At 37.9% G+C, this 27791-nt stretch overlaps 1 protein-coding gene across 7 annotated transcripts in view; it reads right to left on the bottom strand.

The window, feature by feature from the left end:
• Positions 1-27791, bottom strand: part of Slc25a26 (solute carrier family 25 member 26) — a 130468-nt gene that overhangs the window by 95015 nt on the left and 7662 nt on the right. For 5 of the 7 annotated variants that reach the window (XR_009227547.1, XM_058582072.1, XM_046452980.2 and 2 more), the window contains exons 2-4: positions 25327-25483; positions 21403-21512; positions 341-445 (exon numbers count right to left, since the gene is read on the bottom strand). Coding sequence is in view for 6 of the 7 variants with exons in the window: in XM_058582072.1 (XP_058438055.1) it covers positions 341-445; positions 21403-21512; positions 25327-25483 (372 nt within the window). In the remaining variant the exon portion in view is untranslated. The remainder of the gene's footprint in view (positions 1-340; positions 446-21402; positions 21513-25326; positions 25484-27791) is intronic. The other 2 variants (XM_046452981.2, XM_046452982.2) reach the window with 1 other exon arrangement.

A 27791-nucleotide genomic window follows, 5' to 3' on the forward strand; every position in this document is an offset into this window, starting at 1 on the left:
CAAATTCTATAGGGATATTTTAGTATAGTTATTCACTTTACATATTTACCATTTGTTCTGTGTCTGGTTCTAAAATAAATATAGGAAGATAACAACAGGATACATATATAATGGTACTCACTGTATGTTTGGTCAGAAATTTGAAAAAGAAATAAAACTAGAAATTCAAAAACAAAGAAAAGGCAAAGATAATCTTAGTTTAAAAGTTACTATAATTGAACATTAAATTCAGCTCCAAGGTTTCCTCTTAGGCTCTGGTTATGAGCCACACAGTGTTCCTATTAACTACTATAAAATGGTCCTCAGCAAAGAGAAGAAATAAAACCTAAAAACATCTCACCTCTTCATATAAGATATCAGAGAAAATCTGAAATGTTCTTGAGGAAGCAGATACCTGTGCCCTCTGCTTAACCACTTCTGAAGGAACTCGAATCAGACAGGCAACCTAAAATATAAAAATTTAATTATATCCTGAAAAGAAAATAACTGTTGCAAAAATGGAAAATTTTTCCATAAGCAAAATTCACAGTAAATATGTATCATGTACAGGTTACAGAAAGATGTCAGAGCAAGACTGATCATCAACTGGTACCCCTCCCTATCCTGGCCACCACCCAAGTCCCTAGACCCCCACTATGCAATAGCTGAGGAGGGCTCTGGTATCCCTCAACTCAGTGCCATCTTTCCAGGTGACATTGCTGCTGACTGGCACGTGCCTACACCTTACCAGTCAACACTGGGTAAAGTATTCAGCACCTTAAGTTCACACCTCCAAGATTTTACCTTTATGCTTAAAGGTAGCTTACTTATTTTCACAAACAGGGAGACAAATAAAGAACTTGCCAAACCAGAAGGTACTCTGCCCACAGAAGGACAGAGGCAGGGGTGGACAAAGGGCAGGAGGGCAAAGGGAGGAAGACACTTACACTGAAAATATAAACTGTTTTAATGGAAATCCTCTATGCATTACGCAGTCTGCCATAGACACAAACTTTGTCTGCACTTTAGATTTCACATACCTAACTAGGGTATCCACTGTTTTCCATGTGACTAAAGACATTAATTTTAAATTTTTAGAATAAAAATATAATATTCACATCTGAGGCACACTAGGAAATGTGGACAATATCTTCCATAACACACGGAGCAGAATGAAAGAAAAACAAGAAATTTCACAAAAGCATCCCACCAAATAAGTAGCACAAGGTCAAGGAGGTCTATATTTTTTCTTCTGTATTCTTCTAATTCCTAATCAGAGAGTAGGGCCCAGTTTGGATAGATTTAATGTAAGGTTTTGTCTTTCCATATTAAGTGGCTTTAAGGCAAAGGTTGGCAAAATTTTTTATGTCAAAAACCAAAATAAACACTTTAGACTGCAAACCACATGGCCTCTTCAACTACACTGTTTCAGCACAAAGGAGCTATGAATAAATAATATGTAAATCAATGGTTTGGCTGTGTTCCAGTAAAACTTTATTTACAAAACACTACTGCTAGTTTGCCAACCCTTGCTCAAGGAATAAACATTGGCAAATTCTTCTTTGATATCAGCCTTGGCAGGAGCAAAATAGGCACAGAACACATGTGATCCTCAGCACCCCAAGATACAAGGGACAAAGATGATATATGATGTGATCCTAGATGTCAGAGACAGCCAGCATGCACACAATACCACGGAATATTAAAAACAAGCTAAACTAGCTATTCTTTATGTTGATGCACAAGAGATATGATTATGACAAGAAAAGATTCGTTTCCTGAAGTTATTTTCTCCCCAAACAGTATCTGCAAAACAATAAAATCTGATTTTCATTTCTCCATCAAGCATTTGAATGCTCATTATTTATAGAGATGTCTGCAACTGCAGCCAACATATCTTCCCACCTAGACTTCCTTCAAATTTGCTTAATTCAGTTCAATAAAAATATAGTGAGCCAGACACTGCACAGACAAGGACCCTGGGAAACACGGAGTCTGGGTCTGAAGCCCAGCCTCCACGACCAGGGAAAACAGCCAGAGGTTATTAATTCAGAGAACATTCCAAATAAACGGGCAAGAAAGGGCACAACGGGGAGAGTGAACAATCACATCCACAGAGGCAGAGGGCCGGGGGAACAGTTCTGGCTGTATAGACAATATCACTCCACAGGTAGCCACCAAGCGATGATCACGGGATCAGAGTAGAGGTCAGGAGCATCAGGGAGACTAAAGAGACAGACAGGGAGGCCCTGACACCACCACACAGCCTGAACTTCCCTCCACAGACAGTGAAAAAGTTCAAGCAGTGGAGTGGTGGCTATATTGCCTGGAACAGCTGGGGGTGGGGAGAAAAGGACTGTAAGAAGACAGGGGGCAAGTTAAAGGGCTACTACCAAAGGTCTATGAAAGACACCAGGAACGGAGCATGGCTCCGAGAAGGGCCAAATTTGAAGGGAAATTCAGGATTAACTTGCCCTGGACTGGGTTTAAACAATTAACATATAATAGTCCCATTAAATAAGACTAGGGGAAAGAAGAGGAAGAGCAGGTGTAAAGGAAAGATTAAGTTCAAAATGGGAAACTGAGTAGGAGAGGCCCAGGGAACATATAAGAAACTATATCCATCAAGAAATGAATATGTAACTATAAACCTAGAAAAAAGGTACAAATATACAGCAGTCATCAGCATACAAAGGATGGCTGAAACCAAAAGATAACATCACCCAAAGAAAGAGCCAGGAAAGCCAGGCACAGTGGAGCAGGCCTGTCATCCCAGCAGCTCAGGAGGCTGAGGCAGGAGGATCACGAGTCTAAAGCCAGCCTCAGCAATTCAGCAAGGCCCTGAGCAACTTAGCGAGACCCTCACACTAAATAAAATATTAAAAAGGGCTGGGGATGTGGCTCTGTGGGTAAGTGGCCCTGGGTTCAATCAAAGGGAGGGAGAGAAGGCGGACAGGCCAAGAGAAAAGACCAGAAGACCAAAAATGGATCCCAGAGAAACATCAACTTTTTTAAAGGGTTAGCAGCAGGGACGAACTGGTCAGAGACACATGAGTAGCAGCAGGGACACAGGCTACAGTGAGCGCCTCACCTGCCCAACTCTTCCAACTCTTGTGTGGGGCTTAGTCCCCCTCCTCCCGCACAGAACTCCAAGCAGGCCAGGGGAGCGCAGTTCATCAGACACTGCTGCCCGGGGCTCTGAGTCTAGACCTATAGTGGCCAACACAGAGGGCACTTGAAAAGTGGCTAGGACAACTGAAACGTGCTGAGTTTACATCAGCTTTTGAAAAATTGATATGAAAACCATGTCATTGTTTTTTACTTTCTTTAAATGCAGCTACCAGAAAATGTAAAATTGCTTCAACCTCTTGAATTATGTTCCCACTGTTCCAGAGGACAGGGACAGTTTAACATTCAGTATAGCAGCAGTACTCAGTGACAGAGGCACCGAGGTCTTGGATCAACCCAACAGTGGCAGCATCAAGCCACACACACCTGAGGTGCAGGCCTCGCTGTGGCCAGCCTTCTTGGTCACCACCCAGTCTCTCTCTGGTCCTGCATGTATTTTAAGAGCCACAAATGAATCTGAGTCAGTCACAGAGGTAACAGCTTTTCTGGACACAAGTATCAAAACACTGATGATAAATGATATTTAATTATGTCAATAAATGACATTTGGTATGTCACAAATTGTCTGGGAATAAGCAACTCAGCAGTGAGTGCATAGCCCCAACCCAGTGTACCATACACATCAGATCTTTAAACTGGGTATGAAAAAATGGGAAATACTCATTAACAACACTGGTTATACACTGAAATAGTAACACTAGGGATGTGTTAGGTTTAATAATATATGTTCTTAAAACTCATCCCACTGGGGCTGGGGATGTGGCTCCGTGGCAGAGCATTTCGCCTCACATGTGAGGCCTGGGTTCTATCCTCAGCACCCGAAGGGGCTGGGCTGGGGCTCAGTGGCAGAGAGCTCGCCTAGCATGTGTGGAGCACTGGGTTCAATGCTCAGAACCACATATCAATAAATAAAATAAAGGTCCACTGACAACTAAAAAATATTAAAAGAAAAAGAAAGGAAGAAAGTGAAAGCCTGGCACATAGGCATATCATCTCTCCTCCACCATCCCCTCATCACACTGCTCAAGCAACAAGCAGACTCCTCTGTCTTTCTCACATTCTTCCTAGTAGGTATCGCTTTGCACCCAATTAGGAAGGCTGAGCATGTGCAGGTCTAGGGAGGGGCAAGGACCACTGCATCAAAGCCTGGTCAGTATTCTGCTGGCCAGGGAACCGCAGAAGGTGGCTCAACCTTGTCTGCCAGTCTTCCAGGAAGACCTGTCTTTCCACTGCGTAGATAGGATCAGCTCAACTGCAAGCAACCAAGAACCGGCTTGACACTGAAGGGGACCAGAAGCCCTGCATGGAGACTTGCACAGCAGTGTGTGGCGAGACCTGAGCAGGACAAATATGAGGGTTATTCTAATAATAACCATTTCAACAGAGGGGTTGGGCAGGGAAGTCACCAGTAATTTACAGGGGCTGGGGACATGGCTCAGTGCAGTGGTAGAGCATTTACCTCGCATGCATGAGGCTCTGCATTCAATTCCCAGCACCACAAAAATAAATAAATTTTTAAAAATAAGAAGGAGAAAAAGAAGAAATGGTTTACTGACACAGAGGGGAAAATGTAGACTGCTGCCGGCAGGAGTTGGGGCTGTAGCTCAGTGTGCAGTGTCTGCCTAGCTGGCCTGATGCCCTGGGGTCAAGCCATGGCACCACCACTGCCACAGTCTGGCTGGGCACAAATCACGAGCCACTCAAGCAGGAACAAACTTTATTTCCGAATTTCCACGCACGCTACCCACGTGGCCTTCTCCCTGGACACACCACACACCAACTGGAAATCCCTCTCCTGGAACTTCCCCAACCAACAGGAACTCCCCAGGCAATCCTCAGGAGAACTCCAAAGTAGCGGGCACCAGAGTTGGACAGTAAAGGTCTAATATACAATTGAATCAATCCAGCATCATCTTAATGGCTCGCCTCTCAACCAATACTATTGGCAAAATGCCAGGGGCCATTCCGACTCGGCTGTAGCTCTCAGCACACCACAAAACAGGACAGAAGCAGGGGAAGGAGAGAAAGGAGCTCATAGTTAAAGGGGGTGGGTGTCTTGCCTTCCTGTTTTAGTGCCAAAGGCTGTATCTGCACTCAGGATGAAGGAAGCGCAGGGAGAGGCCAACAATACAGGAAAGAGATGGACACTAGAGGACAGAGGCTTGGAAAAAGGTGGAGCATGGAGGTGTGGAGAGCACCCAGACCCCTAGGCTCAGGTGCCACCTCCTGCTTCTGCACAGGTTCAACACGAGAAGGTCTGGCTAAAGGTCTTTAGGCTGTAACTGTGACCCCCAACTCTATGTGGCCACTTGAGTATTCCCTGGCTTTCTTAGGTCTCATTTTTCTCTAAAGTTTTCACTTTTATTTTTTAACTGACAAAATTAAAATGTATATGCTTACATAATTATGTATCATTTTTCTTATTTGACCTGAACCAGAAATCTTTATAGCATCCTTTTAGGTTACAGATTCTATAATTATTAGTTTCCCACCAACACACTTTCTCTTCTCTGCCTAAAAATATATCCCCTCCTTATTCTTAATTCCTATATAAATTCTCTGACCTTCTTTTTTACTTATTAACTTAATCTGTATAACTTTAAAAATACATACATTATTTTCTCTTCTACTAAACCCTAAGACCTTCTGGTCAAGAAGACAATATGTAGTAGAGCCTCGCATAGCACGCGCGAGGTGCTGGGTTTGATCCTCAACACCACTTAAAAATAAATAAAATAAAGGTATTGTGTCCAACTACAACTAAAAAATAATTTTTTAAAAAAAAAAAGAAGACAATATGTAGCAACCTTACTAATCAACTGAGGGAAAAATCTCTCTACTATATATTTTTTTATATTATTTTACATAGAAAGTGCATGCAAATTACCCAAGAGGAAAAAAATCACCCCCCCACAAAAAAATGCCAGAAATGACTTTCCAATACCCCATAATGTTTTAAATGTTTTCTTTATACTCAATAGCCTACACATATGCTTATATGAAGACTAAAAACATAAATAAATAAATATAAAGTGGAATTATAGTTAATGATTCTTCTTTTCTGATTATATTTTCTAAAATTAGCATATATTATTACTTCATAAGGTTTTGTTGTTTTTCTTTTAATGGGAAGGGTACGGATGGGTACTGGGGATTGAACCCAGAGGTACTTTATCCCTGAGCCACTGACCTTTTTTTTTGAGACAGGGTCTCAAAAAGCCCAGCTTTTTTTTTTTTTTTTGAGACAGGGTATTGATAAGTTACTTGGGCCTTGCCAAGTTGCTGAGGCTGGCTTCATATTTGCGATACTCCTGCCTCCCACAGTGCTGGGATATATACAAGTGGTGTGCACCACGGCATCTGGCTTTTTTTTTTAAATAGCAATTTCAAAGAACAAAAATTTCTGGTATAGACCGAAGGTTTTAGGTGAGGAAGAACAGAAAATGAATGGAATAATTTAAAATGGGCTTTTAGCTGCAAACCTACCTATTAATTAGCTTTGATAAGAAAAACATTTATTTTTAATTTAGTAACAATAAATCCACAAAAATAGATTAAGTAGTTTACGGTGAGGCCTAAAGTTGCATATACATTATTTCTTTTAATAAGAGTATAAAACTCAGGAACATAAACAACGATAGAAAATAAAGTCCAATGGCTTACATAAACCTAAAGGACCGATCCCAGCACCTAAAACTCAAACATTTTAAATACAAGAGAAAAGGAAGGGGGGGCGGGGGTGGAGCGCATACTAACTTCTTGTATTTTTCAATTCAAGTGGTAAATAGTGAAATATGACCCCAATATGTCAAGAAAATAGAATTTGTTTACTTTCGAGGCTTGGCATAAATATTTATGGAACTTCACACTTCACAACCCTTCATATTTTTATTTCTTTAAAATATAGAAGCAGAAGAAAAACTCTGAAAATGTTCTCAGATAAAAAGTAATTGAAATAACTGAAGGGGTACAAAGCACCAGAGGGGCTTGCTGACTTCTGTGGAGCAGCATTTTGGCCTAGGAGCAGAGCTACACAGGAATGCTTGCAGCTACTTCCTCTAGTACCTCTGTGCCTTTTCAGCATGGTTTTCTACTAACTCTGATCTTAGACTTGAATCCAGATACCAGAGTATTTCACTGCTACAACTTGCTACAGTATTGTAGTTCTATGAAAGGAAATAAAGATAAAGTAATCCACGGGGCTCTTGGTAAATCCATTCCGTACAGCACTCCTTACTCATATACATGGGGTTCAGGATAAATCCATGATATAGGAATGGTGGCATTTTCATTAAAACCCAATGTCTTAGAGGTTAAAGTTTTATCAAAAGACAACTAAGGTTTTCCATAAAGAAAATACATGCCCCAAACTTTTGTCAACATTAAAATGCAATGCTGGGTTCATTCAATTAGCATACACAATATTATAAACCTCAGGTTAAAATTGAATTAAATTCTGACAATACTGATGCTGCTTTATTTATCTGACATAAATAAAAACTTTTCTGAAAGTAGCACAGAGATTTAAGCATTTTTAAGTGGATAAATTACAGTGAACTTCAGCATCACAATAGGCAAAATGAAGGAAGAGTAAGAGTTGGAGGCAGCTAAACTTTCTTGGTCTTTCATCAGCTACAGCCAAGGTCCACATCTCCAACACATTAGCTATCAGCACTTTACAATCTCATTTCTGTCCTCTAAGTCCTCTAAGTCTAAAAATGCTACCTTACAGTAACACTATATCTTTTCCCCAATTATTTCAGTAAAGGTCACACACACACACACAAAAAAAAAAAAAAAAAAAAACTGATTTAAGACTTTTCTATGAGAAACTCAATCCACAACCTATAAATATTTCTCTGATATTAGAAATTAATTATGTCAGCCTTTTGCATATGCATAATCCTGAAATAACAGAAATTACTAAATGTCAAAGAGCTATCTGGCTCATGAAACAAGGGTGAAATATAAATATTTTCATTACCATCTCCAGAATTTTTTTTTGGTAAAGGAATAACAGATTCACACATATCCAACAAACTTAGGTTTAATATCAGAAAATGCTTCATATTTCAACTGGCAATTCTACTAATAAAGTCAACAGAAACTTAATAATATGCTATATAAAGCCAATCAAAATTTAATCACAAAGTCAAATCCATGCTGGACTCTGCAGAGCAAATGCAACATGGCAAATTAAAACGAGGTTATGATTATGAGGGAGACAACTCAGAATACTGAAATTTTTGAACACAGACATGTATTTTATTCCACATTCTTTCTGTAATTCCCAAAATTCTCTTTAGAAATCAGGCTTCCAATTAAGAATACCTAACATATCTTTCTATACCTCCATTTAAAATGAAAAACTTTCATCTGTGTGTCAAGTCTGCCGTCTTCTGGTTGCATATGGAATTGCAGCTGTTAGTAAACCAAAGAGCTTTTTTTTTTTTTTTTTAGACATTGAAGGACCTTTATTTTATTCATATATTTATATGTTGTTCTGAGAATTAAACCCAGGGTCTCACACATTCTAGGCAAGTGCTCTACCACTGAGTCACAATCCCAGGTTCAAATTTTATCCACTATCACTGAGGCATAAGATTATATTTCTTCCTTATCAGACTCTTTCCACCTACACAACAGCCAATAGGCACTGTAAGAAAATGAAAATCTCTGTAAGAAGCCTTTCTCACCCCATTTCTTAGCATCTCTCAAGGCTAGATAAACAAGAGTCACTCATATTTTGAATAAATCAAAGGAAACTGTGTTACCAAGAAATCTTAAATCAGTACTTCACAAAATAAAAGTTTTCATTAACAAAGTTCAGGTTCACAATTTCCTAACTTCTTTTCATTTTTTGGCCCTTTGAGAGGATTCAATTTTTCATTTAGAACAATAACTGATCAAATACATTCATGACTTAAAATAGTTTCTTCAGCTTCATCATCCTCTATGAAAATCAGGTTGTTTTTCTATAAAGTAGAACTTAGTTTAACTGGGTTCCAGCAATTGAAATTGCTCTTAAAAAGCTAACACATAACACCTCTTCCCTCTTGTCTACCAACTAAATATCATAATCAATTAAATAAACTGTCAGAGATCATGAATCAATACTAAAGCTGCATACCGTATTAGGAAAGGAAAAGAGAATCTGAGAGATGGAAAGTCTGCCGTGCGTTAGAAAAGGAAGTCAGAAAGAAACCGGAGGCAGGTGTCCCTTTATTATGTTCCTCAGGGGTCCTCCAGCCCATTCAGGGGTGCACCACAATTGCCACTCAGTCACCCAGGGCGAGCCTTCCTCCTCTCCCAGTCCTCCTCCTCTCTTTTCTGCATGTGTTCTGAGCCACAGGTGGCTGAACAGTGGACAGGTGGGGAGTGCTTACTAAATGCAACTCAGTAGAGTCGGCTGGAGAGTCAGCACCCACAGAACAACAACTAACAAGGGCGTCCCGGCTGAACACTGAAGGGACACCGCAGGAAGGCTTCTGAAAGAGCTACCACCCCTCTGCCCATTCTCCCTCTTCACCTCTTCCTGAATCCACTTTCTCCTATTCACCCTCTTCTCCAGCGCTGGGGATCTTCCCTGGAGATGACCCTAACACTCTCCCAGCACAGCTGCTAGACCTGAACATCAAGCCTGATCCCTGTCGCCCGCTCTGTGGGCCCTCAAGAGTGAAAGGCAGAATCCTCACGGTGGCAGGCAAGGTCCTCCAGCTGCTCACCTCAGGATGACCCAGTCACACCCACACTCAACCACCAGGAACCTGCAAGTGGTTACCAGGGGCTTCTTGGGACTCCAATACCCCTCTTGCACCAGCCCACCTAACAAACCAGCACACTCCCAAATGTCAGCTAACGGAATTGGACTATAGTTGAGATACCTGCTAAATGAGATTTTTAGTGGCTCTTACTGCAAAAAAAAAAAAAAAAAAAAAAAAAAGGTAACTATGGGAAGTGATGTAACTATGGGAAGTGATGGAAATGTTAATTTGCTTCACTATTGCAATCATTACAGCATGTTATAACACCATATAGACAACAGAACTTATTTTCAAAATAAACCAGTTAAATTAAATGTGGCTCAAAGATTAACTATCCTTGAGGCCTTTCCTGAATACCCAAACAATTCTACCTCTGTTCATCTTAATGTACGAGCATTTCTATCTGCTGCATTACTGTGAGCTCCCTTCTGATCTTCTCCCTTCTGCACTTTCCTGGGGCCCAGGGAAGCCATCTGATTTTCTACTCACACAATCCCCTACGACTAAATTATACAGCCGCACAGGGTTTAGCAAAATATTACAATTCCAAGTGGGAGTTAACCTGTATTAATTTGTGAATATTAATCATGATTAATTCAAAAGACAGGCCACACTTCAAAAGTTTTTAGTTGTAGAAGTTTGTTTTTGCTTTTTGCTTTCAGTACTGGGAATTGAACCCAGGGGTACTTTATCACTAAGCTACAACTCCAATCATTTTTCTAAAATACTTTGTTTTGAGACAGGGTCTCACTAAGTTGTCTAGGCTGACCTGGAACTTGGAATTCTTAGTGGTTCTTCTTAGAAGAGGTCAGTATTATGGTTTAGATATTAGGCAGCCCCCAAGAGCTCACATGGGAGACAATGCAAGGTTTAGAGGTACAATGATTGGGTTATGAGAGCCTTAACCAATCAGTGGATTAATCCTCTGACAGGGATTAACTGGGTGGTAAATGGAGGCAAGTGGGTGTGTCTGGAAGAAGTGGTTCATCAGAAGCAGGAATATGGGGTCTCTATTTGTCTCTGGAGAGTGGAGTCTCTCTCTGCTTCCTGATCACCATGTGAGCTGCTTCCCTCCACCACACTCTTCCTCCATGATGTCCTGCCTCACCTCAAGCCCCAAAGAATGGAGCCAGCCTTCTGTGAACTGAGACCTCTGAAACCACATGCCCCCAAATAAACTTTTCCTCCTCTAAAATTGTTCTTGTCAGGACTTTTGGTCACAGCTGTAAAGCACCTGCCGTAGGCATGAGGCCCTAAGTTCAATACCCATCACCACATAAAAAATAAACAACCACCATAAAAAATGATGTTTTAAAAAAAACAGTCAGTAAACATCGTGAAGATATTTACATATTCATTTTAAAATGAGATATTAACAGCATAAATGAAAAAGCTTAAATTCCCACTATTGAAGACACAATAACTAGAATGTGTCTGTGGCTAACAAACACACCTCATATCGTTAATGAACCTAATCCTGTAAACAGCCACACTGCTGGGAAGGCTTTCCGTCATCTGGTATCCAGTAAGACCCCTGATGGCCTGCAGCACAAAGCAGGTCCACTGGCCTTGTTAGTTACCTTGCCACAGAAGCCTCCAGCTATAGAACTCTACGCACCACGGGCCTTGAAGAAAACATCAGGGCAGGTTATAATAAACACTTCAGTAAAACCCAGATCTACACATCTTCTACTCCCTGGCCCACACTTGGAAAAGTGCTATAAGAAGCTGTCAGAAAAGGCTTTTACAAACCATGATATATTCCCTACTTTTCTTATCTCTAGTGAGAATGGAACTGAATGACACTTGGAGAGGACAATCTAACAGCACCTATGTGTAAGGATATCTGTGTCATCTATACTCAGATATTAAACACAATTTTAGCTGCAAAAAACTTTCAAGGTTCTTTCATTTCTGAAAATAGCATAAGCTAAGGTACAAGGAGGAAAAGACACAAGAAAAGTCAAATCTGAAAACTTGTAAGAAAAAAAAAAATGACTATCACAGGTGTGGTGGCACACAGCTGTCATCCCAGGAACTGAAAAAAAAGCTGAAAGCTGAGGCAGGAGGATCACAAATGCAAGGCCAGCCTGGGCAACTCAGTGAAACCCTATATCAAAAGAAAAATAAAAAGGCTAGGGATGCAGCTTAGTGGTAGAGAACCCCTGGGTTCACACCCCAGGACCTGAGGGTGGAGGGGGGGATCACTACCGTTTTAATGTTACAGTATCCATCCTATTAAAGTAAACCTGCCCCCACCTTGGACTTAATTATAGATTCTACTTCTCACAGGACTTGTTCTGTGTGTGTTGGAAACTGAGCTGCAAAGTAAATGAGAGAGGGATTTAGAGATTTGGTACAGCAAACTTTATAATAAAAATGGCAGGATTTTTCTTGCTGTAGTAACATATTAAATTTCATTTGATCAATTTACTATATTCCAAATTTACAAGCATAAGATAGAAGGTTGTAATTATAGTTGTATTGATTCATCATTAAGATTTAATCAAGCTGCTGCTACAGGGAATGGTTGTTATTTTGGCAGTGTTTTTTGTTTCCAAGGTGCTTTCATAATCACTAAAACAAACAGACCCGACACCAACAAAATATGGTATCATTTCTAAGGAATCTCTAACATAACAAGTTTATATCAAAGCAAATGTGCTGAAGAATAATAGCTAAACTATTTCTTACTGTCTGGGTTTCTATGCCTTTCTGACCACTGGCAGCTAAAAATATTTTTGGTTTTGATTCCTTTTTACTTTACACTTAAAAATTTACCTCCTCTAATTCTCCTGTTTCATTCTGCTATTTTTAGAAATGGCTTTTGCATGAATGTGAAACCAAAATTTATGTTCTATGAAACTGAAACAAGTTACCTAGACAGGAGGGGGTATGTCTATTTCTCTAGTATTTATGGGGAAAACTAATTCTGAACAGTATCAGGAATGTCCAAGTTTATCAGAGCATCAGAACCAACGTTTTCACAAACTTTATAAATCTGGCAAACTTTTCAACATAATAAACTGTACCTGAATTTAAAATCAATTAAAAATCAGTATCAAGAAATGTTTCATGTGTGTCGTCCTAAATCCATGGACCCACTTGCTGATCAATCTTCCTCTTAAGCTTCTCCAGGAATCATGGAAACTATAAACAGGTTTTTGACATTAGGTCTTATCACCTAAGGGACTGTGGAATCCCTATGAGAAACAACAATGATTAGAACTGTGTTATCTCCAATCTTATAGATACTATTTCCTAATTCTAAAGTCTACCTTCCCCACCCCTTATGCTCAACAGTTCACACAAGAACATGATTCCATTTAAAAAGTTTCAATTCTTAAAAATATTAATTATAGGTATTAGAAACATCAGAATATACAATATTTTCTAAAAATGAAGAGCTATGTCATTAACATGAACAATCTAACAACTACTATCTATCCTAAGCATGAATGTGAAACCCTATATCAAAAGAAAAATCTAATTTCTTAGTAGGTTTAAGGGTCAGAAGGTTTACAAATTGAAGAAGAAAGCCTGTCCTTCAACATGGCAAACTAGTTTTCGTGTAAAATGATCTCATGTGAAACAGAATGCACAAATTCTTTATTTGCCACTTGCTTTCAACAACATATTTGAAAACATAAGCTAAATATAGAACTTATAAAATTATATTTGAAGCTAATAAATTTAACATGCAATCACAAAATACAGATAGACAGGGACCAAGAGCGCGCTCAGTGATGAAAAGCGTGTTTACCAAGCTCGAGGCCCTGGCAATCCCCAGGACCAGGAAGGAAGGAAGGAGGGAGGAAGGGAGCGAGGGAGAAAGGAAGGAAAGAACACTAAAATAAAAGTTGCCATAAGGACAGAATTTCCACAACTCAAGAGACACACCCGAGTCTTTAGTAAAAGACTCAAAATAAATCACATGTAATAAGACTCTAGAATAAGAACATATTCACCAAAAATAAGCCTAAGAGAAAAGGTTAAAAGATTTATTTAAATCAAGTGTAAGTTGCTTTTGCTTTTTTTTTTTAATATTTTTTTAGTTATACATGGACACAATATCTTTATTTTTTTTTATTTTTTAATGTGGTGCTGAGGATTGAATCCAGGGTCTCACACCTGCGAGGCAAGCGCTCTACGGCTGAGCCACAACCCAGCCCAGCTTTTGCTTTTTAAACTAAAGGTTAAGCAAGTTTTCAGGTAGAATTCTAGCACTGGAGTTTTGACCTTGGGTCCATGCATACAGGGAATGAAAGTCCCTAGAAATGGAACGCAAAACAGCCACAGGTTTCATTAGATTCCAAAAGTGTCTATGACTTATCAGAGGAACTACTTTATGCTGTTTGTTATTCAAAAATTACTATATCATCAGTCCCAGGGTAGAGACTTTTACTTTAGAATCCAGAGTTGAACTTAGGCTTGACAAAATCATTTTTAAACCAATATCAAAAGAAATCTTATTTAAAAAAAAAAAAAAACTCACTGATTATAATATCAATCAGACTAATTTTTCTTTCAACCTGTTTTTCAAGGAACTGATTTCTTAGATCAAAAAATTTATTTCAAAATAATGGGAAAGTATAAAATTTTATGGCCAGATAGATATATAAAAGAATACGAAATGCAAAAATACCAAAATGGATTAGAGATCATCCTTCTTCCCTGTGACTCGCCACAGCCTCAACAGTTCAAATTATCACAGGAATGAGAAAATAATTCCTTTATTCTAGAACTGAGACTATTTGTTCCATAATTCCATTTTCCCTGGATTTTCCATATATAACCTGATGTATTTTCATTGATCAAAATGGAATAATTTCACTACATTTCTATAAATCAACTTCTCTTCTTCCTCTTTGTCTTCCTCTTTCGCCTCTCCTCCTTCTCCAGTGCTGGGATCAACCCCAGGCCTCACACAAGCTAGGAAAGTGTTCTACCGAAGAACTACAATCCTAGCTCCTAAAACAATTTGTAAAAAAAATTATCTGTGAGGCCAGTATTATCTGAATACCAAACCAGCAAAAATATCACACAAAAAAAAAGAAAATCACAAACCAACATCTTATAAATAAGCAAAAGTCCTCCACAAAATAATAGCAAACCAAATCTAAAAATTAATGAAAACCATTGTATATCATGACCAGTGAAATTTATCCCAGAAATAAAATGGTGCTTTCAACATGTGAAAATCTCTCAGTGTGACACAACAAAATAAAGAACAAAAAACACACAAACATCTTAGAGATGCAGAAATAGCATCCAACAAAATTAAACATGCCCTCATAAATAAAAAGTAAATAAATTGCTGGGCATGGTGGCTCATGCCTGTAATCCCACAGATTTAGGAGGCTGAGGCAGGAGGATCACTGGTTTGAGCCAGCCTCAGTAACTTAGTGAGGTCCTAAGCAACTTAGCAAGCAAGACCCTCAAAATAAAAACTTTAAAAAGGGTTGGGGGGCTGGGGCTGCAGCTCAGTAGCAGAGTGCTTGCCTAGCATATGTGAAGCACTGGGTTCGATCCTTAGCACCACATAAAAAAATAAATTAATTAAATTAAATAAAGGGATGCTGAACATCTATAAGTATAAAAATTTTTTTTAAAGGTTTGGGGATGTGGCTCAATGGTTAAGTGCTCTTGGGTTTAATCCCCAATTCCAAAGAAGCGAAAGTAAATAAATAAATCACTGAACAAACCAAGAACAGAAGGTACCTTCCAGAACCTCATAAAAGGCATCAATGAAAAATTCACAACTTACAGTGAAAGAATAAATGTTTCTCTCTAAGAATCTTAAACAAGACAAAGATATCTGCTCTTACCACTTCTATCTGGAATTGTACTGGGGTCTCCAACCAAGGCAACTGTGCCAAAAAGATGGAGGAAAAAAAAATAGTCAAAGTATAAAGATCAGAAAGGGAGAAAGAAAAATATCTCTATTTATAGATACAATTTTGTACATAGAAAACACTAGGGTTGGTGATATAGCTCAGTGGTTGATCACATGCCTAGTATGCATAGGGACCTGGCTTTGATGGAGAAGGAGGAAGAGAATGAAGGGAAGAGGAATAAAAAAAGATCCTAAAGGATCCAGTAAAAAAAAAAAAAAAAAAATTATATTTTAGTTTAGCAAGGCTACAGGATGTAAGATCAATATACAAAAAAAATATTGTCTATATGGTAGAATAAATTAATTTAAAACAAAATTAAGAAAAAATTCATATAACAGCATTAAAAATATATTATTGGGGCTGGGGTTATGGTTCCGAGGTAGAGCATGCATAAGGCACTGGGTTCAACACTCAGCACCACATAAAAATAAAATAAAGGTATTGTCCACCTACAACTAAAAAATAAATATTTTTTTAAAATATATTATTTATGTATAAACTAACAAAAGTACAAAACTTAAAAAGTATTAAACAGTGGACTGGGGATGTGGCTCAAGCAGTAGCGCGCTCGCCTGGCACGCGTGCAGCTTGGGTTTGATCCTCAGCACCACATACAAATAAAGATGTTGCCTCCGCCGAAAACTAAAAATAAATATTAAAATTCTCTCTCTCTCTAAAAAAAAAGGACTAAACAGTGTTGAAAGAAACTGGAAAGACAAACACGTATATGGATTGAAAAACTTAACACTGTTCAAGATAGCAATATTCCCCAAACTAACTTACAGATTCAAAGTAATGCCTCTCAGAATTCTACCATGTTTGCTTCTAAAATTCACATGGACAGACAAAGTTCCCCCCTCCAAAGAATACTAATAATACTGAAAAGAACAGACATGAAGAACTCGTGTTGATTTCCATACTTACTTACATAGTCAAGATGACATGGTACTGGTGTAAAGACAGACATACGGCAATGGAATAGAACTGAGAATTCAGAACTCTTTTTTTGTAAGGTTGGGGGGCTGGTACTAGGAATTGGGGATTGCACATATTAGGTAAGTGCTCTGCCACTGAGCTACATCCCCAGCCCTATTTTGCTTTTTGTTTTTTTGCAGTACCAGGGATTGAACTCAGGGGCGCTTGACCACTGAGCCACATCCTTAGCCCTATTTTGCATTTTTTGTATTTTGTTTAGAGACAGGGTCTCACTGAGTTGCTTTTGCTGAGGCTGGTTTTGAACTGCTATCCTCCTGCCTCAGCCTTCCGAGCCATTGATATTATAGGTGTATACCACCGTACCAGGCTCCTATTTTGTTTTTTGAGCCAGGATCTTGCTAAACTTACTAGGCTGGCCTCAAACTTGTGATCCTCCTACTTTAGCCTTCCAAGTTGCTAGATTTCAGGCATGTGCCACTACATCCCGCCTCAATTCATTTTTGATGTGAGTGCCAAGGTCGTTCTATGTAGGAGTGGGGGTGGGGTAAAACAGCCTTTTCAAAAAAGATACAGATAGGACAAGTAGATATTCACAAGCAAAAGAATAAAGTTAGAGCACTTCTTCTACCATATACAAAAATTAACTCAAAACAAAACAGAAAACTATAAAGACATAAAACTATAAAACTCTTACAATAAAGCACGGGTGTATTATCTTCATCACCTTCGATCAGGCAAAATTTCTTAGATATGATACCAAAATTACAAACAACATTAACATACAATGGACATCATCAAAATTAAAAACTTGGGGTTGGGGTTGTGGCTCAGTGGTGGAGTGAGGCACTGGGTTCGATTCTCAGCACAACATACAGATAAATGAATAAAATAAAAAGTCCATCAACAACTAAAAAAAATATTAAAAACTTGTGCTTCAGAGCACACTATTAAGAAAGTAGAAAGACAATAAATAAAATGGGGGGAAAATTTTGTAAACCATACCTCTGATGAGAGACTTGTGTCTAGAATACATGAAGAACTATAACTTGATAACAACACACCCACACACACACAAAAAAAACTACAATTTAAAAGAAGTAGAGATCTGAATAAGCAGTTCTCCAAGCACACAAGAAATGTTCAAGGGGCTGGGGTTGTGGCTCAGTGGTAGAGCACTTGCCTAACACTTGAGGCACTGGGTTTGATCCTCAGCACCACATAAAAATAAATAAAATAAAATAAAGGTACGTGTCCATCTATAACTAAAAAACAAAATTAAAAAGGAAAAAAATTCTCAAAACTGTTAGCCATTAGGAAAATGCAAATCAAAATCACAATAAGATACCAATGAATAATTACTAGATAGCTATAATTAAAGACAGATAACAATGGAAACCTCACTGTTGTTGATGAGAATATAAAATATAAAACGTAGGTCACTTTACAAAACAGTCTGGTCAACTCCCGAAAAGGTTAATGTTACCATCTGGCCATAATTCTAATTATATACCAAGACAAATAAAAACATATGTCCACACAAAAAGTTGTACATGAACATTGATAACTACATTATTCATAATGGCCCCAAATTGCAAATAACCCAAATGTTCATCAACCGATGAGCAGATAAGTAAGATTTAAAAATCCATGCAATGAAATATCTGGCAAAAAAGGAAATAAAGTGCTGATATATGCTACAACATGGATGAATCTGGAAAACTACTTTAATAGGGAAAAAAAATCTCAAAGACAAGTAACAGGATTGCATTTATATGAAATGTCTAAAACAGACCAAGCCATGCAGACAAAAAGTAGCCAAGTGGTCGTCTGGAGGGGCAGGACCTGGAGTACAACACAGAATGACTAATACTAGACACGGGTTTTCTTTTGGGGGTGATAAAAATATTTGAAAATTGACTCTCACGATGATGGCACATCCCTACGAACATACGAAAAACCACTAAATTGTGTACTTTAAAGGAATGAATTGTGTGATGTATAAATTATATCTCAATAAAGCTGTTTTTGAAATTATCTTTTTTTTTTTTTTTGGCACCAAGGATTGAACTCAGAGCCACATCCCCAGCCCTATAAAAATTTTGCATTTTATTTAGAGACAAGGTCTCACTGAGTTGCTTAGGGCCTCACGAAGTTGCTGAGGCTGGCCTTGAACTCAAGATCCTCCTGCCTCAGCCTCCCCAGCGGCTAGGATTACAGACATGCACCACTGCACCCGGCTAAAACTATCTTCTTAAAGTTAGTATTTATTTTATTTCTCTGTTAAGATCTCCCTTTTCCTTACCCTAATTTACCATATTTGTAAGCAAAGAATAGCAGATTACAAAACAATTTAGATTCTCAGTCAAATTTGCTAAGGCAGAAAAAGTGCATAGAAAACAAAACCACAATATATTGCAATTGTTTTATATATATATATATTGTTTTTATGTAAATGTTACTTATTATTTATATTTGCTGATTCATTTTCCAAGTTTTCTAATGTAAACATATACCATTATGAGGAAAAAAGGTGGTGTTCAATTAAGGACCCTTTCCTTTACTGTGTAGTCCATTCCTGTTCACACTCTGCCTATCACAATGCTGCAGGCCAGAAGTGGTGACCCAGGCCTATAATTCCAACTACTTGGAGGCTGAGGGAGGAGAATCGTAAATTTGAGGCTAGCCTGAGTAATTTAGTGACAGCCTGTCCCAAAATTTTAAAAAAATTTTAAAGGTCTGGGGATGTAACTCAGTGGTAGAGCACTTCTACTGGTATGACCAAAATCAATTTAAAAAAAAAGGGGGCGGGAAATAAGGGGGGAAAATAACACTAGTAGAGAATAGACAATTTCTAGCTAACAAAAATAATGTTAGTAGAAATTAGGGAGAAATTCTCCCTTATATTGGGGAGAAAGGATAGAGAAAGGTATATTAATGAGAAGAGTGAAGATAGTTTAGTTTTTATTAGTGTTCCTCTGAATTAGATTTGGTTTGTCTATTTTATTTTTCTTATTTTTTATTTTTTAGTTGTCAATGGACTTTGTTTATTAATATGCGGTGCTGAGAATTGAACTCAGTGCCCCACACATGCTAGGCAAGCACTCTACCACTGAGCCGCCACCCAAGCCCTGGTTTGTCTATTTTAAACCATAACTGTGTACGCTTTGGGTATAAGACATTTTTCCATTCACATTATGAGTTTTTCTTTATCTCATGAATTATTTAAAAAAGGGTTTGTTTTCTAAACTCATGGTAATGACAACCTGGCATTCGTTTTCATTATAGTCGGTTGTCAAACCATATGTACAACGTTGTCTCTACTGTACTTGTTGAAGCTCGCCTGTGGAATGGGGTGTCCATTTTTGTTAACTTTCCAAGTATGCTTGAAATATGTATTTCTTAACTGTTGAGGTGAAGTCCTATATAAATCCATTAGACCAATTCATTGTGTTGTTCACATCTTCTACATCCTGAGTAAGTTTACATCTGCCTAGTCTGAATGCTTTCAGAGATGTGACTATCTCCAAGTAAGACTATGCTGCTGTTTATTTTTCTTATCATCTTGTCTGGTTTTGCTTCATATGTTCTGGACTATGTTATTCATATAGTTCAGGCTTGTTACATCTCCCAGAATTGTTCCTTGAGTCATTATGTTCTAGACTCTCTGGTGCCTTAAATTCTTTTTGCCCAGTATTAACATAACACAACTCTATTTCATCAGTATTCCCTAAATTTAGTAAAGTGAGGAAAAAAACAAATCTTAATTCCCATCTATTTCTCACTAACCTATGAGATAAACCACATTTAAGCTAGCATCCTGCCCTGCAGGGCTCAGACACTTGACCCACAATCTGGAGAAGCTACAGGGAAAGATGGGAGCTGGAGAACTGTTAGCCAGAGGCCAAGACAGTAAGCCAGCAGAGATCAGGGACAGAGAGATGCTGCAACAGTGCCCAACCCTAAGCCCACCTTCTGAGCATAAATGCAGCTGCTGCTTAACTTCCTTTACGAACCTTCTGCAAATTTCTCTGTGGCTGACCTGACCCATAACTAGGAATTTTGGGAAAAACAGTTCCAACTCAGTTATGCTGACATAATACAAAACCAACACAACCTACAGGTGAAAGGGTTCTTCCATTTCTTTCATTTAATGTTTTGTGTGTCATTATTTTAGAACTCTCTCTCTTGTTTTAGAACAGCTGAATTTTTCTTTCATCCCCAAGACTATCTTTTAACTGACATGTATGATTCACCTACATTTATTGTGATTTATGCCTTTCATAATTTTATTTTTTAAAAATATTTATTTATAATTTTTTAGTTGTAGGTGGACACAATACCTTCGTTTTTATTTTTATGTGGTGCTGAGGATCAAACCCAGTGCCTCACGCATGCCAGGCAAGTGCTCTACCACTGAGCCACAACCCCAGCTCTTCCTTTCATAATTAAAAAAAAAAAAAAAAATTATTTAAGAGAAATAAATACCACCATAAAAAAATTAAAAATGTCAAGAAGTATTTAAACATTAGACAGCATATACATATATTGAAATGTTACATGGTATCCCCTAAACAGGCACAATTTTTCCTTTTTTTGTATCATTTGAAAATAAATTTTAAAAAAAGAAATTTGTACCAAAAAAAAAGTATGCATGATTTATATTTCTGAAGTCTATCACATACTAACTTGCAACTCACCACTTCTCCAGCAGAGGCAGCCAACATGTGCTTCACAGGCATCAAATACGAAGATGAATCAGTGTACAAACACCATTTCACATATTCATAGGTGAGGAAAAATGCAGCAGCTGAAATTTAAAACAAGCCAGTCTTTTTACAAAGCTTAAATACACATTCCCACCATAAAGAAATAGTTTTTTCCGAAAGGTATGACAATAATTATTACATTATGAGACAACAGACAAACGTAACTTTTTTCCATTACTCTTTCAGAATTTACTGAGCCCATATTACATGCCCAATCCCAAATTAGAAAAATGCAGACAATGTGATCTCACACTTGGTCATAAAACAAACATCTACACTGGTTTATAAATAAGTCAAAAATATGAACATATGCCTTTACTTAAAATACAACGTGTATTCTATAATGCTTTATTATTGCTGGTTACCCAAAATAGCCATAGCTACTTTTTAATGTCAATTTTTTTTTTTTTTTTTTTTTTTTGGTGGCACTAAGGATTGAATAGTGGTGTCCTCCACTAAGCCACATCCCCAGCCCATTTTTTATTTTGAGACAGAGTCTCACAAAATTGCTTAGGGCCTCGCTAAGCCACTGAGGCTGGCTATGAACTTGCAATTCTCCTGCCTCAGCCTCCCAAGTTGCTGGGATTAAAGGTGTGCACCTCTGTGCCCAGCTAATCCCCAGGCTTTTTATTTTTTATTTTGATTTTGCAATCCTCTTGCCTCAGTCTTCCAAGTTGCTGGGAATACAGATGTGAGCCACTGCACCCTCCTACATCAATTTACCCCTACAACAAGGAAACAATCAAATGCTTAATTAGAACAGGAAATCAAAATCTCAGAATAGCTATCTCTATCACCATGAACTAATTATAGCTGCACATGAGGGCTTTAAACCTTGTACTGTTAATCAAAAAGTGTTTATCATGTCCATAAAAGACAAAGAATGAAAGAAAAAGGAATCACAAATTCATCTTTTGAAGGACATTAGAATATATCAGCCAAGTCTGAAACACTCAGAAAAACTGCCTGATAGTAAAACTCAGTGATCTGAGGCTGCCAAGAAATATGCAGGCCCGCAGTCCACAGAAGTCACTACCAATTCAGGGACCTGGCACAGTTAACACAGGCCTGTTCCCATGTGTTCTTCATACAGCTTGTCACACTTTGGCCCACTACAATATCCCTGATGGCATTCAGCTGTACGTTCTGCAGCTACTAGCATCTCTATACCCACCCCAAGGCAAAGGAAGAAAGTACTAAAACTTCCTAAGTTTCATGGTCAGCTGCCTCAAGCTTGCCCAATTTTGTGACTACTTGTGTGATACTTCATGTCTTTTAGGTCTGTAACCTCCAACCCCTGTCCCCAAGTGCACAGCATCCAAAAAAGACTCCACTGATGAAAAATGATGGCACAATAAAATTCCAAATGAGGACCAGAGCAAGTAATCAAACAAGGAGAAATGGGCTATCTGATAAGAGTCTCTTCTAGCCCATCCCCCGCCCCCAGCAAAAAAAAACATTCCATACTTTCTTTACATGTGCTATTAAAAAGGGAATAAGGTGGCTGGGGCTGTAGGTCAGTGGTGGAGCACTTGCCTCACAAGTGTGAGGCACTGGGTTCGATCCTCAGCACCACATAAAAATAAATAAAGCTATTGTGTCCATCTACACCTAAAAAAATTAATAAAAATAAAGGGAATAAGGCTCCTAAATGTGGGCCTTCGATATGGGTCTTTCAATCTTCTGTCCCCTCCATGCCAACCCCTCAGCTCTGAAGATTACAGTGGCATTCTGTACCTAGACTAGAACCTTAACCAACAGTTAAAGACAAAAGAAAGCAGAAAGGAAAATGCAATTCATTCAAAATCTGTAGGAAGACAGCAAAAGAATAATAAAAAAAAAAAAGCTTTGACTTCTCTTGCACCCTCCATCTGCTGAAGTTGTGTGGATGGCAAAAAAAAGCAAGAAAGGCAAAAAAGATACCACTGCCCCCATTCTGCACACACACCCCCACACACAAGTTCAAAACCACATTCTGTATGTAAATCCTCAGTAAAGAATGTAAAATAATCCTGTGATCATTGAGACAGCATCATATACTCTAAGACTACAACTAATACTATACCTAACCCACAGGAATGTTTTTGTGTAATATGTAAGAGACAAAGATCCAAAGAACAATGAGTATAGGTGAAGGAGAAAACCAAATAAATCTGTGACCAAAAAATGGGGACTTAGTGACATATTCCTGTACAATTCCCTAGCTCAAAGGTTTTTAAATTTGTCTGCATATTAGAATTGCCTTGGAATTTTTTAAAACCACCAATGACCAGGACATACCTCAGATGGATTAAATCATAATCTCTGAGGTAAGCCACAGGAATCAGTATTTAAACTCTTCAATGATCAGGTGAGTCCAATGTAGACAAACTTGGGACATATCCATGCCCCTCACACCCTTAGAGCCATGCTTGACATGGAATAGGTGCTCAATAATAACTTGTTATAACCAATTACTCAAAGTATTAAGGCATACAAAAAGTCAATATAAACCCAAAACAGCTTGCTGTTCAACAGGCTGCAGGGCGAGGAGAAGGGGAAGTAATAAACAAAAGGACAGAAATACTATTATTTGTGGTACAATCTTTATGTGAATGATATGCTCACAGATCTGGCACTTAAAGGTCAGATTAACCTAAGAGGAAAAATTTCTTATGAATTATCCTGAAAAAATAAATCAAAACCCAGAATTTAAGAATCTTCTAGGACTGTGATTTTATGGATGTGTATTGTGTGCCTTTTTGTTATTATTGGTTTAGTTTATTTTCAGTGCCACAAGAAGCATTCATCACCAGCTAGGGATGTGGCTCAGTGGCAGAGTACCTGCTCAGCATGCATGAGGCCTTGGGTTCAATCCTCAGCACTGCAAAATAAACAACTGAAATGAGAAAAGTATCAGCAAGACATGTACCAAGAAGTAGATTCCATAAAACAGATTATACTGTTGCAGAATAAGAGGGCCATAAGTCACATGACTTCAAAACCAAAACAAAGATGCTGAAAGCGGGGAGCAGTGGCTCACACCTGCACATCTGTAATCCCAGCGGCTCAGGAGGTTGAGACACGAGAATCGCAAGTTCAAAGCCAGCCTCAGCAAAAGCAAGGCGCTATGCAACTCAGTGAAACCCTGTCTCCAAATAAAATACTCAACAGGGTTGGAGATGTAGCTCAGTGCCCCTGAGTTCAATCCCCGGTACAAAAAAAAAAAGATGCTGAAATCAGAATATCAGGTGGAAGCCTGTAAAAAACGCCTGCATCATCTAAGTACAATTAAAAGACTAAAAGATTGAGCTCACCTGCTACACAAGAATCTCCAAGTATTTTAAACTCTTCAGTGATCAGGCGAGTCCAAGTTATCCAACTTGGCTCCATACTAGAATCACCTGGGAAGCTAACAAAAACTGCTGATTGTCAGACAAGACCCAGAACTTATTTCTGAGGGTGAAACACAGGCATCAGTATTGTTTAAAGCCCAGGAGATTCCAATATGCAAGCAAGGTTGTTCCTGTTTCTCTCTGTACTGGGGACTAAATTCAGAGGTGCTCTACCACTGAGCTACATCTCCACCCTTTTTCACTTTAAGTCAAGGCCTTGCTAAGTTGCCCACGTGGGCCTCAAACTTGTGATTCTCCTACCTCAGCTTCCTGAGTCGCTGGGAAATTGTTTTTCTATTACAAAGATACTGTAAGGGAATCCCCAGTGCTACCTATTCAAAAATTGTGGGTTAAACAATGGAAAATAAAATCAGAAGATTAGTTACAACACAGAAGGAACTATGTATCCCCTCATACCATTCTGAAAATAAATCCTATTATCTTGGCTTTATAGCAGTAAGAATATCAATGTCATGTTTACCATTAGGAAAGGATCCAATAGCAGCAGAAGGAACACCAGCATATATTCCGCGAAAACCACCAGCCTTATAAAATCCTTGGGGACTCTGCAGCCTGGTTTTAATGGTATCCAGAGGAAATAATATCAAGTCAACAGAGGCACCTGCTACCCCACCAGCCTTTAAAAACAAAAAAAAAAAGGAGGGGAGGGGAGAAAAAGAAAAAAAGGTTACAATAAAATAAGGCCTCTGCCATTTAGGGGCAGGAAGAGGAAGAAGGAGGTAGTATTTAAACACATTTCTTGTACCTTTCAGTTCACAAACCTTTGCAAAAAATCCAAGGACTTTCTATCTCTACTCTAGAGATTTTCCTAGGAAAATAACAAAAAATGTACTAAACTTGCAAACTGTTTTATATTAAATTTTCTTTTTAAAATTTGTATTATTTAAATTTATTTTTTAAAACAAATTTAACATTTATTTTAATATACTCAAAAAATTTTTAAAGCCACAAAAGGAAGGGAAAAAAAAAAACTCAGCAAGGTAAAGAGTTCAGTCTCCTACTCATTTGCTTTTAATGGTTTCCTGTTGTATACTTCAAGTTACCTTGGGCACACAAAAGCAAATATGAACAAACATTTTATTTTTCCTTTTTTAAAAAACAAAAGATGGTATACAATATGCACTACTCTGCGCTTTCTTTCATCTCACAATTTATCTTGGTGACCTTTCCATATCAGACCCAATGTTATATTTTTGTCTTTTTAGCTTAGTAAGTAGTCAATCTGCATTAAGGGGTTTTTTTAAGATTGTTTTCTGAAATAGCTCCAAATCTTTATTCATCTAGATCTGTATTTTAAGAATTACATATCTAAGGATCCATATAGTACTTTTTATTGTTTATTATATTAAAAAATTCACTGATCATTTTAAAATTAAGTGAGTAAATCAATTAAAAAAAATTGGCCTGAGCTAGTCATCTCCCGAGAAATATCATGCTGCTATACAGAAGCTGCAAATTAAGCTGATTAAAAACTAAGTTTGTATCTCATGATTATAATGCAATATATGTAGAATATTTTAAAACTTATTATACTTGAGTGGAAGAAAAATGAAATTTCAAAAAATATGAACACAAAGATAGGTCAGAATAGATATTATTTAGATATTCTAAAGGCAACATTTACAGATGTGAATCAAAATCAGATTACAGTAAGCAGACAGAAGAGAAATAAAGAGGAAACTCAGTATTCCTACACAGAATTTAACTGAATGGCTAACTTTTCCTTTCTTTTGAATTCTGAACCAAGTGAATGTATTACCTCTTCAAACTATAAAAATATATATTTAAAAACTATACACTCCACAACATTAAATTAAAAAAAACAAAAAAATCAAGCTGGGTGTGATGGTTCCCACATGTAATCCAAACAGTTCAAGAGGTTGAAGCAGGCTGGTTTGAGACCAGCTGCAGCATCTTAGTGAGACTCTAAGCAACTGAGCAAGACCCTGTCTCAAAAAATAAAAATGGCTAGGGATGAGGCCCAGTGATAGACTACTCCTGGGTTCAATACCCAGTAACCAAAAAAAAAAAAAAAAGGAAAGAAAGAAAAATCAGAACTAGTCAAACACACAGGCAAAATTCAAATTTAGTTTTTTCCATTTTTGAGTTTACTAAATACTCAAGTGGTTATAAAGCTTGGTACCAAGCAAACAATATCTGCTTAACCTGGGCCGGGGTTATAGCTCAATGATACAGCACCTGCCTAGCAGGTATGAGGCACTGGGTTTGATTTTCAGCACCACATAAATAAATAAAATAAAGATCTATCAACAACTAAAAAAATTTTTTTTAAATCTGCTTTACCGGCCATTCACCATAAAGCCACTCCAAGACTTAACTAGAAAAATGACTGATGAGAAATCCAATAAGGCCTATTTCTTAATCAACTAACATGAGTAAATTATTAAAAATTAGTTTACACTAGAAAAGTTGACACCATACTATTAATACTGCAGTACTATACAATTATTCTGGAAGACAAGAAGGAACTTCAAAAACCATGAAAGTCTGCCTGGCACAAGACCTGAAAGGGAAACCAGTCATTCAAAGAGCACAGGAGAGAGCTACACACAGTACTAATAGACCAACCACCTGGGGGGCCTGGTGTGCACCTACAGTTCCAGTTCTGGGACTTTGTCGCCTTGGACAACAAAGCAAGACCCTCGTGAAAGAAAGAAAGAAAGAAAGAGAGAGAGAGAGAGAGGGAGAGAGAAGAATAACCAGGGGTATGGGATTTTTTCTTTCAGGATATAATGGTTGCCTTTCTCAGTTCTGGTAAAAAGATTCAGAGGTAATGAAAAAAAAAGTTGAAAGGCCACCTTTTCAATGCTCCTGTCACTTGTTCTTAGAGATTTTTTTATAAAATTCAATAAGTAAATGAAATATTTTGCCTGCCTTTTAATTTTCTTAAAACATGGAAAGAAT

The sequence above is a fragment of the Marmota monax genome, unplaced genomic scaffold (assembly GCF_021218885.2).
Source record: "Marmota monax isolate L192 unplaced genomic scaffold, Marmota_monax_Labrador192_F-V1.1 WCK01_AAM20220418_F8-fsc00042, whole genome shotgun sequence".
NCBI classification, from domain to species: domain Eukaryota; kingdom Metazoa; phylum Chordata; class Mammalia; order Rodentia; family Sciuridae; genus Marmota; species Marmota monax.